The following is a 15,011-nucleotide window of genomic DNA, read 5'->3' as shown; positions in this document are numbered from 1 at the left end:
ACTTATACACTGGAACTGAATGGACAGCAGAGTAAAGACCCTTTGAAAAATCAAATTTGGAGTAATTATCACATGCCACTTTCTTGACTGGAAGTAGAGTATAATAATTTTTACTCAAAAATTCAGTTTTTTTATCCATTGACAATGGTATCACATGTAACAAAACCAAGAGAACAAGCCAAGGCCTTCATGTTTTTAAGAAACATCCATGCCTCACAAGCACTACAAGCCCACACATCAGGCCACTCTTGGCCACAACCCACCAGGGAGCCAAGCTCCCACTTTCTCTCTCTACATTTTGCCTCTCAAGCCCCCTCACCTTTTTGCCGTTATAAAATGTTAGACCATTCCAGATCCAGTCATCCACCAAGAGAATGACAAACTTGAAATCCTTGAAGACAATCACAGTTCTCTGCCTCTTTCCTCACCACGTCAAGCACTGAATCAATGAGCTCTGTCCCCTCTGTATAGTGGCTTTTGGCCCAGTTGTTTCCAGCACCGGATTGACCAAACACAAAGTTATCAGACCTGAAGATCTGGCCATAAGGACTAGTGCGCACGCTATCCATGGTTTCGGGCTCAAGTTCCATGAGAATGGTTCTAGAAACCAACTTCCAAAATTTTAGTTATTTTTTGTCGACCCAGGAAACAAACCAGAAGCCCACAAAGCAAAAGAACAATAATTCTAGAGAGAGAGAGCGACTGAGTTTCGAGAGAGAGGGAGAGACTTGATTTGAGAGAGAGAGGGAGAGAGGATAGGTTAAATGGAAGTTAAGTTTTTGAGAGAAGGGAGTCATTTCATATATTGTTGAGGTCAATAATACATGATCAAAAGGTTTAGGGGGTTGAAAGATAAAAAATAATGTTGACTTTTTTTTTACAAGTAATATTTTCATATTGGGTCTGAAGAGATATAGAAATTAAAAATACGAGATATGGGGATATTTTCCCAAAAGTTTATTGATAATTACTTTTAAACGAACTTTTTCATTCGTTCACTCCTGAAATTCTCCGGTTTCTTGTGTTTTGATTTGGAATGAAATATTCTTTCCGTTTCCAAATAACCATTGATTCTATCTTTAATAAAATATGCCCTATAGTATTGAAATAAATATCCCAAGCGATACTTCTTAATAGCTGGGTTTTGCGTTATGATGCTGCCCGTTTGTACTTTGGAGATTCGACTTCACCCTTGTAAAGGGTTTCTTATGTACGTATAGTCAAAATTACCCATTATTCCATAAGTTTGGTTGTTTTTTTCTATGAGGTCATGCTCTCCTTAGTATTTTACAAATTGGCCTAACCATTTATTTTTTAATTAATTTATTTATTTATCATTCGTGTGGTAGTCCAATGTCCAAAATATCAAACCATCGCATTTGTAGGGCGGTACAATAACGGAAACATTAGACCGCCCTACATTTTTCACCCAACTTGTCCATGGAGCTGTTCAATATTAAAAAGATCAGACCGCCTAGACTTATTATTTTAACATTTAGTAGACTATTACACAAAATTTCTTTCTTGGAAAAGGGCAATCCAATGTTTGTTTGTAACATTGGACCACCCCATAGATAGGGGGTGGCAGACTTGGGACTCGACGGGTATAATCGACTTCGGGTCCGGGTATGGGTCAAAATTTTGGACTCGGACCCAACCCGTACCTGTAATTACAGGGTACTACCCGCAATTATAGGGTATATGATGGCAATCATGTATCTTTAGGCATGCTAGGTGTTCATACTATGACAATATTGGCAACATTAATTATTTGCAAGAAAAAAAAGAAGCTCATAGTTGTAGAGTATATGATGGTAAAGAAAAGGGCCAAAAAATAATAATTAGCTCATAATCATAGGGTGGCAATGGATCTTACTACACTTTTTGTATTGTATATGTTGAAATGCGGCCCAGCCTACATGAAACAATTTTCCATATATTAAACATTAGACCGCCCCCCGAATATCCAAAAAATTAAAAATAAAACCAATAAGTAGTTGGATACTTAAACATTGAACAAAAGGGCAAAATAATAATAATTAGTTCATAGTCATAGGGTGGCAATGGATCTTATTACACTTTTTGGATTGTATATGTAGAAATGCGGTCCAACGTGCATGAAACAATTTTCCATATATTAAACATTAGGCCGCCCAAAAATAAAACCAACAAAAGGGCAAGTTTGAAAAAAAAAAAAAATTCCCTTCAGTACGGAAAAGCTTTACGAGAAATATTTACTTTTTATTTCTCAAATGCAAGGACCTTTGGTAGGAAATCTTTTTTTTTCATTTCTAAATTTATAGTATCATATTGGTGCTGCTAATTACATTGCTCTTCGATTTTCTTTTTTAAGATTCCTACTTAAGTGAGGTCTTTGACTCCATTCTCACCAAAGAGTCATTCTCAACAAAGGGTAGGAGCCCAAATCCCCACTAACTTACCACTTTTAAAAAAGACTTGACCAAAAAAGAAAAAGAAGACTCCTACCTAAGATTTAAAACAACGTCAATTTAGACCACAACCAACCGATCTGAATCAAGAATCATCAGTTACGAACCCGTTCCCACTAAATATCAGGAACCAGTCGGTTCCTCTATGAGATGGCCAATTCTCTAACATGACTAACCAGTTCCGTCAGAGAACCGATCAAAATCAGCTGCAAAAATTTATATTTTTAATTTTTTAATGACCGGATCGCTGATCCATGCCGAATCGAATTGTAAATATATGCGATTCGGATCACCCAACTGGTTTTAGAACCTTGTTTCTACCTATTGCTTACCATTCTTTTTCCAAGACATTTGTTTGACAAAACCATGTATAAGGGGGAAAAAAGAGCAAGATTGGCAAAACTTTTGATGAAAGAAATCTATGACGTCAAAATTTGTTGTACAATAGCAAATAAATATGTTTACAATATTTTCGTTCACACTCAAATAATCTATCGGCGTAATAAAATAAAATGACAAGATTTCTAATTTAAGGCGAAAAAAATTACAATATTTTAAAATAAATATAAGTTTTTTATTTGACATCAAACTAGAAACATCATTTCAAATTGTAGTCTTGGTATCAAAAGCCATACTGATAATCTGCAATCTATTTTAAACCTTAATTATGATAGTTGAAGCTTCAAAATGGTGTGGATCCTTGTAATATCAATAATATTTGTTAACATTGATAAAAATAAATTAAAAATGGTGTTGACCATGTGGAAACCACGCATGTTACAAGGTACAATACTCACATATCCATAATTTGCAGAGTTGAGATGATCAATTTAAAGATTTTTCAATTCAAAAACTACAATTTTTTATGAGATTTGACACGTGACTATTTTTTCCATGAGCCAGACCTCATCCTAGCCATTTTATTGGTACAAGACGATGTTTTGTGACAGTCATTCGTTTTAAGTAGTTGGGGACTGCCCGGTTTACTCATGGTAGTGTAATGTATAGTAGATATTTCCTTTCTACCATATCTCGAGAGGAAGAGAGATTGGCAACAAAAATAGAGGTAAAAACCCAATAACCGTTCCGTTGACCACCGACACAATCTCCTAGATTAGGTGAAGACATTAAATTCTATCCCCTCTCCACCTGAACGGCCCAAGCAGACTCCAAATCATCTCTCTCTCTCTCTCTCTCGTACTAGGGTTTTAAAAATGGGAAAATATCCGCATATTTTTTACTTTTGATTTTTATATTTCAATAAACCAAAATATTCAAAATATATCACTTTTTATTTCCATATCTCAATAAACTTAAATATTCAAAATATATCTCTTAACCTTTTAACTAACTTTATCTACTTTTAACTTGTTTTTTAGCCCTAACAAATATAAAAAATACATATTCATTCTAAACCGTTCGTCTCTTTATGTGATATATTCCCTCTAAATCTCTCTCTATCTAACATTCACCCTCTTTGTCTCTCTAATGGGAGAAAGAGAGTGACAGACACGGGAAAAAAAGAGTAGAAGATAAAGAGATATATATTTAAGAAAAAATCACGCGAATAGAGAAAAATGATGGTGTTTAGAAATGATGTCTTTCTTATGTTTGTTTGAAACAAAAAAATAGATTTAAAAGAGATAAAATTAACTTAAAAAGCAAAAAAATATAAAACTTAAAATTTTTATGACCCAATATATGTTTTGAAACATGGACTCTATTGAGATATAAAACTTAAAAATAAAAAGTATGGAGATATTTTTTTTTTAAATTAAAAATATGTGAGTTGAATGGATTCCCTCGGTACCCATCTGGTAATGGTGATCCAGGTTTTGGGATCACCGGTTTGCACTAGATACTCCCCGAGTAGCCAATTCCCACCGGTTTTCATTGTTTTCTGTTTGTACTTTTTAGTTGCATTGCATATGTACACAGATCCAGATTAGTGAATCGCCAATTGGATAGGCAAATCAGGAATTCACGCCATGATGATCCAAGGCACCAATCTGACTATTGGGACCATGCTTTGAACACTCAATTATCTTAATGGAGTTTTCAATGTATATCTTTCCTTAATACGAACATGACAGATACACTATCACATCCGTGGTCTGATTCCTGAGAGGGAAACTTTAACAAGCCAATTATAAGTGATCCGTTTTCTAGAACCACATTCTTGGAATGGAGAGAGAGAGAGAGAGATAACATACTACAATGTATCTGGTTTTCTGATCATTTTGTGACTAAATTTCTGATGATTCTTCAATGTATGCTCTCTCTCTCTCTCTCCGAACACAAAACACCTATCACCAGGAATTCAGAAAACCAATCACAACACCATGATACACCAGGTTTGACCAAAATTAAACATATACAAGAAGCTGGTTGAGATTATTCCTTCACAAAGAATATAAGCTAAAGTTTTACAATCACAAGAATAGAGAGGACCTTTCAATAGAGGTTACTTATTGACCTCAGGTTCACGTAATGGAATCACAAGAAAAAGAACATAGCATTAAAATCTCCAGATACACTACTGATGCATGAAGAACCCTTCTCTCAATAAATAGAGAGTAAAAAATAAGAAAAGATTAATCTAGGGTAACAATTATGGCAAGAGAGAGAAACCAAGTTAAAGACCAGGAATCGCTTCGAGATCATACTTCTCTCCAGTCTCTAGTGAGCTTTTCTTGGACTTCTCTTGTTCTCCTGATGTTTCAGTGAAACCAATAGAATGTGAATAAGAATATGAAGCCGGTAGCTTTGGAGATGGGTCAGGATTGCTTATTCTACTTGCAAGGAAGCGACGAATGAGACCCCTGAGAAATGGGGCCATGGTTTCCGGCTCATATTCCAAGTAATACATGATTCCCCCCATACATAGACAGAAGAGTGGCACCTGTTGTCAAACAGTAATTTTGCCATGAGAGAGAGAGAGAGAGAGTTATTTCAGATCCTTGATTAATTTGATTTCAACACAATTCGCCCCACAATTCGTCCAGGTTTCAGAAAAACATCTCGGTTGAGTATACATTAACATGCATGCATGTGTGATAAATTCCATTCTTGTTAAACAGAATACCTTTGATGAATTTGGTTTCGACACAATTTGTCTAGGTTTCAGAAAAATATCTGGGTCGTGTTTACATCAACATGCATGCATGTGTGCTACATTGCATTATTGTTAAACAGAATCAACAAAATCATGAAGAGATATTTAAATTTGTTGGATGTACTTTGGTGAGTATTACCATATCTACATCACCAAACTTTAGATCTTCACTACATTTACTAGGTTACAACTAACATTTTATCTACATTCTACACAGGTGTCCATGGACAACCCATGTTTGATGACTTCAGGGTGCATTCTCCAACAGTTCAACAGAAAATATAAACAAAGTGAAGGCAAACAAAATAAAAGACGTGAGTTAGAGTTTTTCCTAGTTTTGGAAGAACCGATCAAACCAACCACAACTCTCCCTCTATGCTGCAAAACTGAGGTGGAAAACACCCCTCCAAATATCCCTTGCCCCATCTTTACCTAGAAAACTGGCAATATTTACATAATTTTCTTTTTTGATAATATTTACATAATTCTCAAACTGAATATCTTTTTCAAATATGGTGGCATCTTTATAAATATACTTAAATAAGTCCAAAATGAACACACTGAGAATGAGAAAGTTGGAAAAAGCATACCTCAGCATTCTTGATATCAGGAAGTAAATGGCGATTCACTAAAATGTACCACAATGAATCTGAAGCTCTGGGAAGAACATATAGACCCAATTCCCCTCGTTTTGCTTTTTTCTCCAGAAGCACCGACAATGCTGCCATTCCTCCAGCAAACCAGTATACAAATTTGTGGTCTTTTGCTGCTACCTTTCTATGCAAACATATGACAGCCTAATAATGCAAAATTATGTAATGTCAGAATAAAGCATCAAATATTCGTTTTTGTTGATAAGTAATGTTTATAGATCAAGAAACATAAAATAATACCTGAAAAATTCCTACAAATGCTGATAAGAATGTTGTTGAGCGAATGGCACCACTCATGGCAATCCAAGAAGTACGAATAGGCGATTCCATAAACTAGAATCCATGAACATAATGCAAATCAGTAAACCTAGATTAATGAAAATAAATTACACGATAGAAAAAAAAAGAAGCCAAAACGAATATGAACTACCATGAGATGATTAATTCATTATTGACCAATTGGGCCATCAAAGCACTATCAGATGAAACAGAGAGAAAACTCCAAGCAAAGGAAACTATGGGTCTAATTAATGTAAACAAAGACAGGAAAATCAGATGCAATGTTCTTGAAGAATTTTTCCATGATTCCAATGTTTGGTCCTCAATAATTTAACATATCCATCAAGAAGTGGCAATGTTTGATCTAATCAAACGCGTTAAAAGGCAGGCCACAGGTAAGCTGTACCTCAAAGACATAATAGATCAAACATCAAAGATCAAACACCCCCTCTTAAACACAATAATAGCTGAGAAGCAGGAACTTTAGGAACTAGAGTCACTAAAAACTGGCACTGGCCTATTACTCTGAAGGGAAGATTCTGGACTAGAGTAACCAGGAGTCGGAAGCCTAAGTTTTGCAGAACGGGTGCCATACCAACACTAAGATGAGTTTTCCATAAAAAGGGACTGCTGTTTTGTATTTATTTATTTTTACTTCTTCGCGGTAAGGTCTTACTATACCTAGAATTGAGAAACCTTCAACAATGTGTGAGCAACTCAACCCCTTCTGACACATTGATGAGCCTATCTAATCCCATCCCAGCTTGTCTAGTAGTCCCCAAATGTTGATTACATAAGGGTCTTGATTGGTCCAAGCTTTCTCTCAAAAAAGAAGAAGAAAACGAGTAAAAAACGACTTGATATTTTATTAGTTGAACTCCATTTATGATTGAACCTTCATGTGTTTGTTCTGTAAACTAATTTCGCTCAATGCTCAAGTGTCATGCGGTATGATTGCATCTTTTAATTCAAATGTTTATCCCATCAATCACTGGGCCAACAATGATGCATTCCCAAGATCATGTTTCAGAGCAGGAGCTTGAACAAATTATGGAATTCGCCTGTCATTGCATTAATATTTTGATGAGCTTCATTCACATATTTCACATTCTGTATAACACCCCAGTGACCCCATTACATAAGTGAACAGGGAACCATATTAATTACAGTATATTATTAACCACAATTATATTACCACAACACCATGAGGAATATCGGTCACCCAAAAAAAAAAAAAAACAATAAACAATGTGCAGAACAGCAATTTTGTACAATAAGAATGGTCCTTTATTGGCAAGTGTGGGATTTGAATCCAAACTCAAGGTTGTCAGACTTAGAGCTCCAGAACTAAAAGGTCGCAGAGCCTTCTTTCAAATAAAATAAAAGATATTCTTCATAGCTTCTATCAAAATAACTCCCATATCAACAGTATTTATCCATGAAAGAAAGGCAAAGCACCGAAAAGGTTCTCTGCCGAGAAACAAGATAGGACAAGTCACAGGAGTTCAAAACATCCAACAAACAATTTCAGATAACCAATACAAATGGTCTCAAACGTTGAATAGCAGAATCATAATAAGATATACACTAATAAAGAATAAAGAATCACTCTAATAGACACGTGAGTCACCTTTTGTAAGTGCAGCACAACATATGGCACAAATGTTAATGAGAAATATAACGGGAAGGTTTTCCTGAATGTAGCTGATGTTGCATTTGCATTATGTGCAATGCAAGATGCCGTATCTGGATGAATTACAGAACAAGGGAGGATTGAGGGATACTCATTTAAGGTGATAGAGCTGGATCCCTTTTTGTTTTGTAAGTATGCTGACAAAGAAACAAGATCAACAGGACCACCTCTACAGCATTCCCTAACAGCTGTATACACTGGCTCCGCCACGGGGCCAGTCGTTGAGATAAAATCTTGATATGCCTTAGGTAGACTCTCAGGCCGCATCACAAAGGAATACATCACCTGAAAAAAATATGGAATAAGTGTAAAACCTTAAAGAATTCTTCTTTTGCTTTAGACAAAAATAAAAGCCTTTTTCCTTTCTTTGGTTAGATATGGAACCACAAAGAATACAATTTTTTCCAAGGCACATATCTAAACAATCTTCTCTGAGGAAGATACTTTGTAATAAGATTTGCGCCAGAGAATGTATGCCCTTTCCGAAATTAGAAACATCAAATCAATTTGATGAAAAAGATACTCAAATATAAATTAACTCGTATAGCATAATCAATTCTTCTTTTTCCCTATTAGACCGAAATGGGCCTTGTTATATTACTTCCGTTGAATAGAATCATATAATTTGTTCGGTGGTAACATTGACTGGTGTCCTATGAAACGCATCCTAGAAAGACACTCTTCATGGAGGACTTGTCAAATTTTTATGAAAGTTTCCTTCTTTTCGTATTTAAATATTTTATCAATGATAATAAGCTTTTGAAAGAAAGAATGAGAATTTCCGAATTCCAAAAAATTGTAATTCTCATAGTTGAACAATGCATAGATGACCTTTCTCATAGTTGAACAATGCATAGATGACCTGACCTTTTGAAGACATTCTATAATTTTGAAACCCTTGGTTTACCTGGCCGCACGATAGAGCAAATAGTAAAGAATCTCCATGGCTCCAATGACTTCCCCAAAGATGAAACTTGTTCTTCGACTTAGCAGAATTATAAACACACTGTAAGAAAATTTATTACAAAAGAATATGAGAAAAATAAAACATTTTGGAAGACTCTGTATATAAAAGAAGAGAAGGCCTAACTAAAAACAAAAGAAAATAGGAATGATGGCTATGAATGCTAACAATACCTGTGCAAGCCTTGCTAGAAGATACAAGGCAAGGGTGCGCCTCCGATTAGAATCGTCTAATGCTAAAATAGATAAGCCTGCCACAGAGCCTGCTAGAGTTCTGGTCCACCATGCCCTCTAAGTCATGAATATTGAAGGCGAATTATGCATCGCGCGAAAATATAAAAACTATAATTTTCAAATCAAAAGTTGTTGAAAATTGGAATTTGATAAGGACAAGGGCAGCAAGAAAATATACAATCAAAATGTATTTAAATAAAAAATACATGTCAGAGCAAAAATAAAGATACTCAAAACTTTTAGATGCTCATTCTTATTGAAATGCATATGAACTTACGCATTCAATGGTGTCTCTTTCTTTCTCAGCTTCCTCAGCAAACACCGAAGGGCATGATACGAACCAGTGAAACCACCAAAAAGTAAGCCAATCCGGCAGGCTTCCTCCCTTACAATCAAATCTTTTTCTGACACAAGTTGCTGCACATATGTGGGGAAAGATATACGGTTACAGCCAAACTAGATTCTTTTACATGTATTGGGACCCTTTTCTTGTGGCTTTTGTCATACGAACAGTAGAAGGAAATTGCTACTCAAAAAAAATCCATAGCATATGATTCTTACAAGTTATCTCCAAAATTTTTGCAACTGGTGTATAATTTGCAGGAAAGATGAAAAAAATGCGGATCAAATATTCCCACCAATTTCACTTTGCAGGAAGAGAAATTATTCCACGAATTGAAAAAATATCTAGCTTCCAATCTTCAATTAAGTAATAAAAGGGGCTGGATGGAATCAGAAGGGCATCACTTTCATGGTGATTTCTAGCTTCAGCAATTGGAGAGAGCGGAAAGAGAAACAAGGGAAGGAGAAGGATTTACAATGCATTGAATAGGTGATTTGAAAAAAAAAATGCAATGACAAGACGGGTCAAGAGTGCTAGAAAGAACGCCATTGCTGGTCTTAGAAGCCCAAGTTGCACAACCACAAGAGACTTTCAGCTGACGACTATACCAGAGGTTGAACGAATCTCCGCCAGGATAAGAATATTAACGCTCAAATTTGAAGTCCAATAGGAAGAAAAAGAACTGCTGGGAAGAAAAAACTCGTAATAGGCAAAGGTACATGGCTTGTTAGATTAAGGATGTTATCAAATGCAGGATGCAGACTCGATGCGGTCAGGGGTCCAATGTGGAATGCAGCTTGATGAGGTCCGGGGTGCATCACATGTGATGCAGTCAATAACTTAAAAAACATACAAAAATCATAAAAATATAAGAATGCATAGAATACTAATTCGTGATGTATGTAATAATAGAAATTTAATTTAGTACTTTTCTCTAATATATTAGAGGTCTCAGTTGCCTTAATAATCTGTTAAAGAGTAACACAGTTTGTTGTCTTACGTGTAATATAGAGTAATCCATTCTATCCCAGTAGTAATGACAAATAACAACTTAACATGCCAACAAAATGCCAAAAATACTTCCTAATCACAAGTTTGTAACCACAACCTCACAGCCACAACCTAAACATAACTTCCAAACTGCAAAGACCAAAAGTTCATGACATATAAAAAATAAAAGATGATAAATACACTCATGATCAAGGAGTCAATGTGCCAACGCTCAAGTCTCAATTAGACAAGTCTCAACTCCCAAACAACTCTCAATTCTCAAGTCCCAACTCCCAAATCGAAAGAAATTCCGATTTCTAGGATTTAATCTCCTAGTCCTTGAATCCTTCAAATACTTGTTAAATCTTCAACACAAAACTTTCAAAACGAAGCCCAAAACAATATCATACAATCCACCATAGATTCAAGAACCAACCCAGATTATATTCAAAAAAATTGGAAGCATAAAATTTTTTGTTTCCTTTTTTCTCTTTTTTTAAATTGTTTCAATACCCTTAGAATCATGGAAGTATGGTTTTACAGGTTTTTTGGGGGCGTTTATATGACCCCCCCCCCCCCCCCTTCCTGCCCCAAAATCCTTTCCCCCTCTTATTCGGTCAGCCCACGAGCAGGGGCGCATATGTGGGCACATTGCCCCTGATGTGATGCCACCACATACGCGGTTGATGCACCCCATATGCGGTCACATCACAAATTCCAGCATATAAGGGTGGGGGCGATGTACCCAGGGCCGCATAATGCATCACGTGGCTGTGCGCGGCATTTGATAAGATAGGACATGAATTCACTGAGGCAGGCACAATGTGTTATTTGATGGTGTAAGCGTGTGAGTACCATGGAAGATGGAAAACTTTCTCAAGACAACATGAATTTGATGAGTGCGCTGGGATGGGGAGGGTACTCTATGATTATAGGGAAGTAGAATTTGTTGTGAATCATCATCAACATCTGAGCCTTATCTGAACTATTTGGGGTTGGCTCATGATAGGGATGTGGCAAAAGTTCTCCACCTTTTGCCACTTGGCTGCCAACCTAACATGCCCTCCTCATTAATTGGAAGGGGGAAGGATTTGGGGACGTGAATTTTTTCTATCTCCAAAAGGACAGTGCTCCTCAGTTTCCTTCTATATCCAAAAGAACTGTGCTTCTCAGTTTTATCTGGTGAATGCACTTGCTGTTGAAATTTTCTTAATGAAAAAAAGCACATCAAGCATAGAATAATATCCCAACTTCCCAATAATGTAGAAGAAGAGCTAACATTCACTGATCACATGGACTTCGATAGGTTTTTTCACTCCAAAAAACGTTATGCATCTGAATAGCTCAGGATAATGAAGTTAACTTTATATTTGCAAGAAAGCAATGAGGTTCAGATAAAAGCAATTGTAAAATTCACCAATAAAAACATTCAAGAGGAGAACCAGCATTTGGGTAGTAGAGTGGCTGGTTCTGCTGGATAAGGTCTAACATTTATCATCTAATACACCGAGGGATGCTTATTCCAAATTGTCGAACATTCTGCAAATAGTATGCAGAAGGGGGGTTGGGGGGTGGGGGGGGGGGGGGGGGGGGGGCTAGTTCACTCAAGGCTGCAACCCTGGTGGAGCCAGACCCAGTTGGGTCTGGCCCACACAAACCGAAAGCAGGTCTTACGGGTGAACCAAGACCCAGGCCTGGGACAGCTGGGTCAGGCTGACCTATTTGACAGCATAAGACATGACAAGTAATAGACGCAAAGTTTGGGAATAATCAACCACACAGAGAACACAAAAAATATCAAAAAGGACGGAGAAAAAAACCAGAATGATGGTTTCTATTCTATTTACAAGTCTTCAATACACATATCCCACAATTAGAATAAAAATATAAACAAACAAAATGCCTTCGACATTAGGATTTCCAGTCCTGAGAAACTCAGAACTCCATAATGCTTAATGCAAATATAGGAAATCAGAGAGAGAGAGAGAGAGAGAGAGAGAGAGAGTAATATATTCGTAAGTGTTCAATACGCATATCGCACAAATAGATTTAATATATAAATGAAACGTCCTAGACATGAGGATCTCCAGTCCTAATTGACTGGGGTTCCATCCAAAATGCAAACAGAGGAAATGAGAGAGAGAGAGAGAGAGAGAGAGAGAGAGAGAGAGAGAGAGAGAGAGAGAGAGAGAGAGAGAGAGAGTTTACAGTTGATCCTAACAAATAAATCACTACATTTCTAAATCATAAATCGAAGGAGCGACACCAGACGAATAATCTAGGTTCCCAATAAACAATATCACGTTGAATTAAGGCCATGCAACCAATCAAAAACCCATTTTCCCGATTCCACTTACCTTAAGATCAAGTATCGATGAATACGACTGCCTCTTCGCGAGCTTGAAAGCCCTGAGCAATATACCGATCCCAACCCTAACTCCATAAGATAGCAGAAAGGTCTGGCAAAGGTTACCAATGGCATTGGCTACACATGAATCAGGATGATGATCACAATTACTACTCTCTCCCTGCCTCTGTTGCCTCTGCAACTCCTGGATCGCCTCTCTGAGGCTATCCTCCGCCTCTCTCAACCGTTTCACCGCCAATTTGTTGTCTCTTTGGCCGCCATGGCCGCCGCTTGAAGCTGCAGCCATGGAGGTCATGACGTTGATGTTGCCTCAGCAATGGTGGAGTTAGGGTAAGAATTAGGCTTTTCTAGGTTTAGGGCTTGAGTGGCCACTGGCCATGTTCAGGCAATGAGGAGTAAAAGGAAAAAAGAGGAGTACAAGGAAAAAAGAGGTGACGAGGTTCTCTGATCAGTTAGTTGTGAAAAACAGCAGACAGCAATGGTTTAAAAAGCATATCGGTCGCTCATAAATCGGTAATCCGGATCGAAAATCGGCTGAATCGGTCTTATTAAGGCTTCAAAAAAATTTAAAATAATTATTAAAATTTATTATAAATATTATTTTTTAAAAAATTCAATAAAAAATGAGGGTACTACATTATTAACTTTCATTTTTTTTATCAATTTGTGAATATTGAGATGTTCTTTCTCTGTATAAATTTATTTTAACTATTAAATTTGCATCACATAAAAGAAAAATCATAGAATTATCATGGATAAAATATATAATTATATATGGACTATTATAAAGAGTAGACTAATCAGTGAAAGAATGGCTATTAAAATCTCGTTTTGGCGAAAAACCCTAACCCGCTAAAAAAACCTAAATTATTACAGCTTAACTAACTATAATCCAAAATTATTACAACCTCACGAATTATAATATTATATTTTGAAATTATAATTATTAGTTTACATTTTATAATTATTTTATTAGACAAATAATAACAAATTAAAAATATTTTATAATATTATCTAATTTAAAATGTATTATTGACAACTGTAATAAAAATAGTACATTACATGATTTATAATGTAAAAATTCATAAATAAAATAAAAGATTTGGTTATCAATATAAAAATTAATAAAAAGCGTATAAATTTTGGAAATAACACTTCAATTTTTCAAAAATTTAATTTTTTTAGGTTTCTATAATAAATTTAGTAAAAGAGATTGTTAGTAGAAAGATGGAGATTTCAAATAGAATAAACTTTTTATTTTTTATTTTTTTATACCTTTCATATTATTTACAAAAATAATTATACCACTATATACAACAAAAATTAACTGTTATATAAAAAATTAATTTTTTTATTTTTTATTTTTTTATATTATTTATAAAAATATTTATATTTATACCAACCACTATATACACAACAAAAATATTTACATTTATACCAACCACTATATATACAACAAAAATGCAACACATACCCAAGGGGATTCGAAAACAACAAAAATATTTATACCAACCACTATATACACAACAAAAATACAACACATGCCCAAGGGGATTCGACCTTGGGACCTCAAGTAAAAAAATCAAAATCATAACCATCGAACCATCTAACTACATATAATTATAAATTGCTAATTAATAGACTATATTTATATTTCGTTTTCATTTAATGATGTTTGGGAATTATCTCACATTGAAAGATGGGTATTCAGCTTTGATATATAAATACCTATGCAATATGAACTATAAAATGTGTATAAGAATATTAGGGCAACCTCGCACGTGCGCTTGGACACACGTGTGCATGGGGCACGCTCGCACATGCGCTCGGACACACGTGTGCGTGGGGCACGCTCGCACGTACGCTCGGACACACGTGTGCGCGGGGCACGCTCGCACGTGTGTGTCATGCGTTACGTGTGTG

The 15,011-nt window shown here is 35.8% G+C and overlaps 1 protein-coding gene across 2 annotated transcripts; it reads right to left on the bottom strand.

Annotated features, from left to right (window-relative positions):
* Positions 1-4,805: 4,805 nt before the first annotated feature.
* Positions 4,806-13,475, bottom strand: LOC18429172 (Mitochondrial import inner membrane translocase subunit Tim17/Tim22/Tim23 family protein). 2 transcript variants are annotated; one of them, XM_088861164.1, is made up of 8 exons: positions 13,078-13,475; positions 9,665-9,804; positions 9,328-9,444; positions 9,098-9,196; positions 8,128-8,475; positions 6,459-6,551; positions 6,156-6,362; positions 4,806-5,352 (listed from the first exon to the last, which is right to left on the bottom strand). In XM_088861164.1, exons 5-8 carry the CDS (start codon positions 8,470-8,472, stop codon positions 5,086-5,088), a joined length of 912 nt encoding a protein of 303 aa, XP_088717290.1. In that variant the 5' UTR covers positions 8,473-8,475; positions 9,098-9,196; positions 9,328-9,444; positions 9,665-9,804; positions 13,078-13,475; the 3' UTR covers positions 4,806-5,085. The 2 variants fall into 2 exon arrangements, with proteins under 2 accessions (XP_088717290.1, XP_006838527.1); XM_006838464.4 differs by having other exon boundaries at positions 9,328-9,427.
* Between the last annotated feature and the right edge of the window lie 1,536 nt (positions 13,476-15,011).

The sequence above is a fragment of the Amborella trichopoda genome, chromosome 3, assembly GCF_054954075.1.
Source record: "Amborella trichopoda isolate Santa Cruz 75 chromosome 3, AtrichopodaSantaCruz75HAP2 v2.0, whole genome shotgun sequence".
NCBI classification, from domain to species: Eukaryota; Viridiplantae; Streptophyta; class Magnoliopsida; order Amborellales; family Amborellaceae; genus Amborella; species Amborella trichopoda.
The sequence above is the reverse complement of the archived record's forward strand: the minus strand, read 5'-3'. Positions and strand labels throughout refer to the sequence as shown.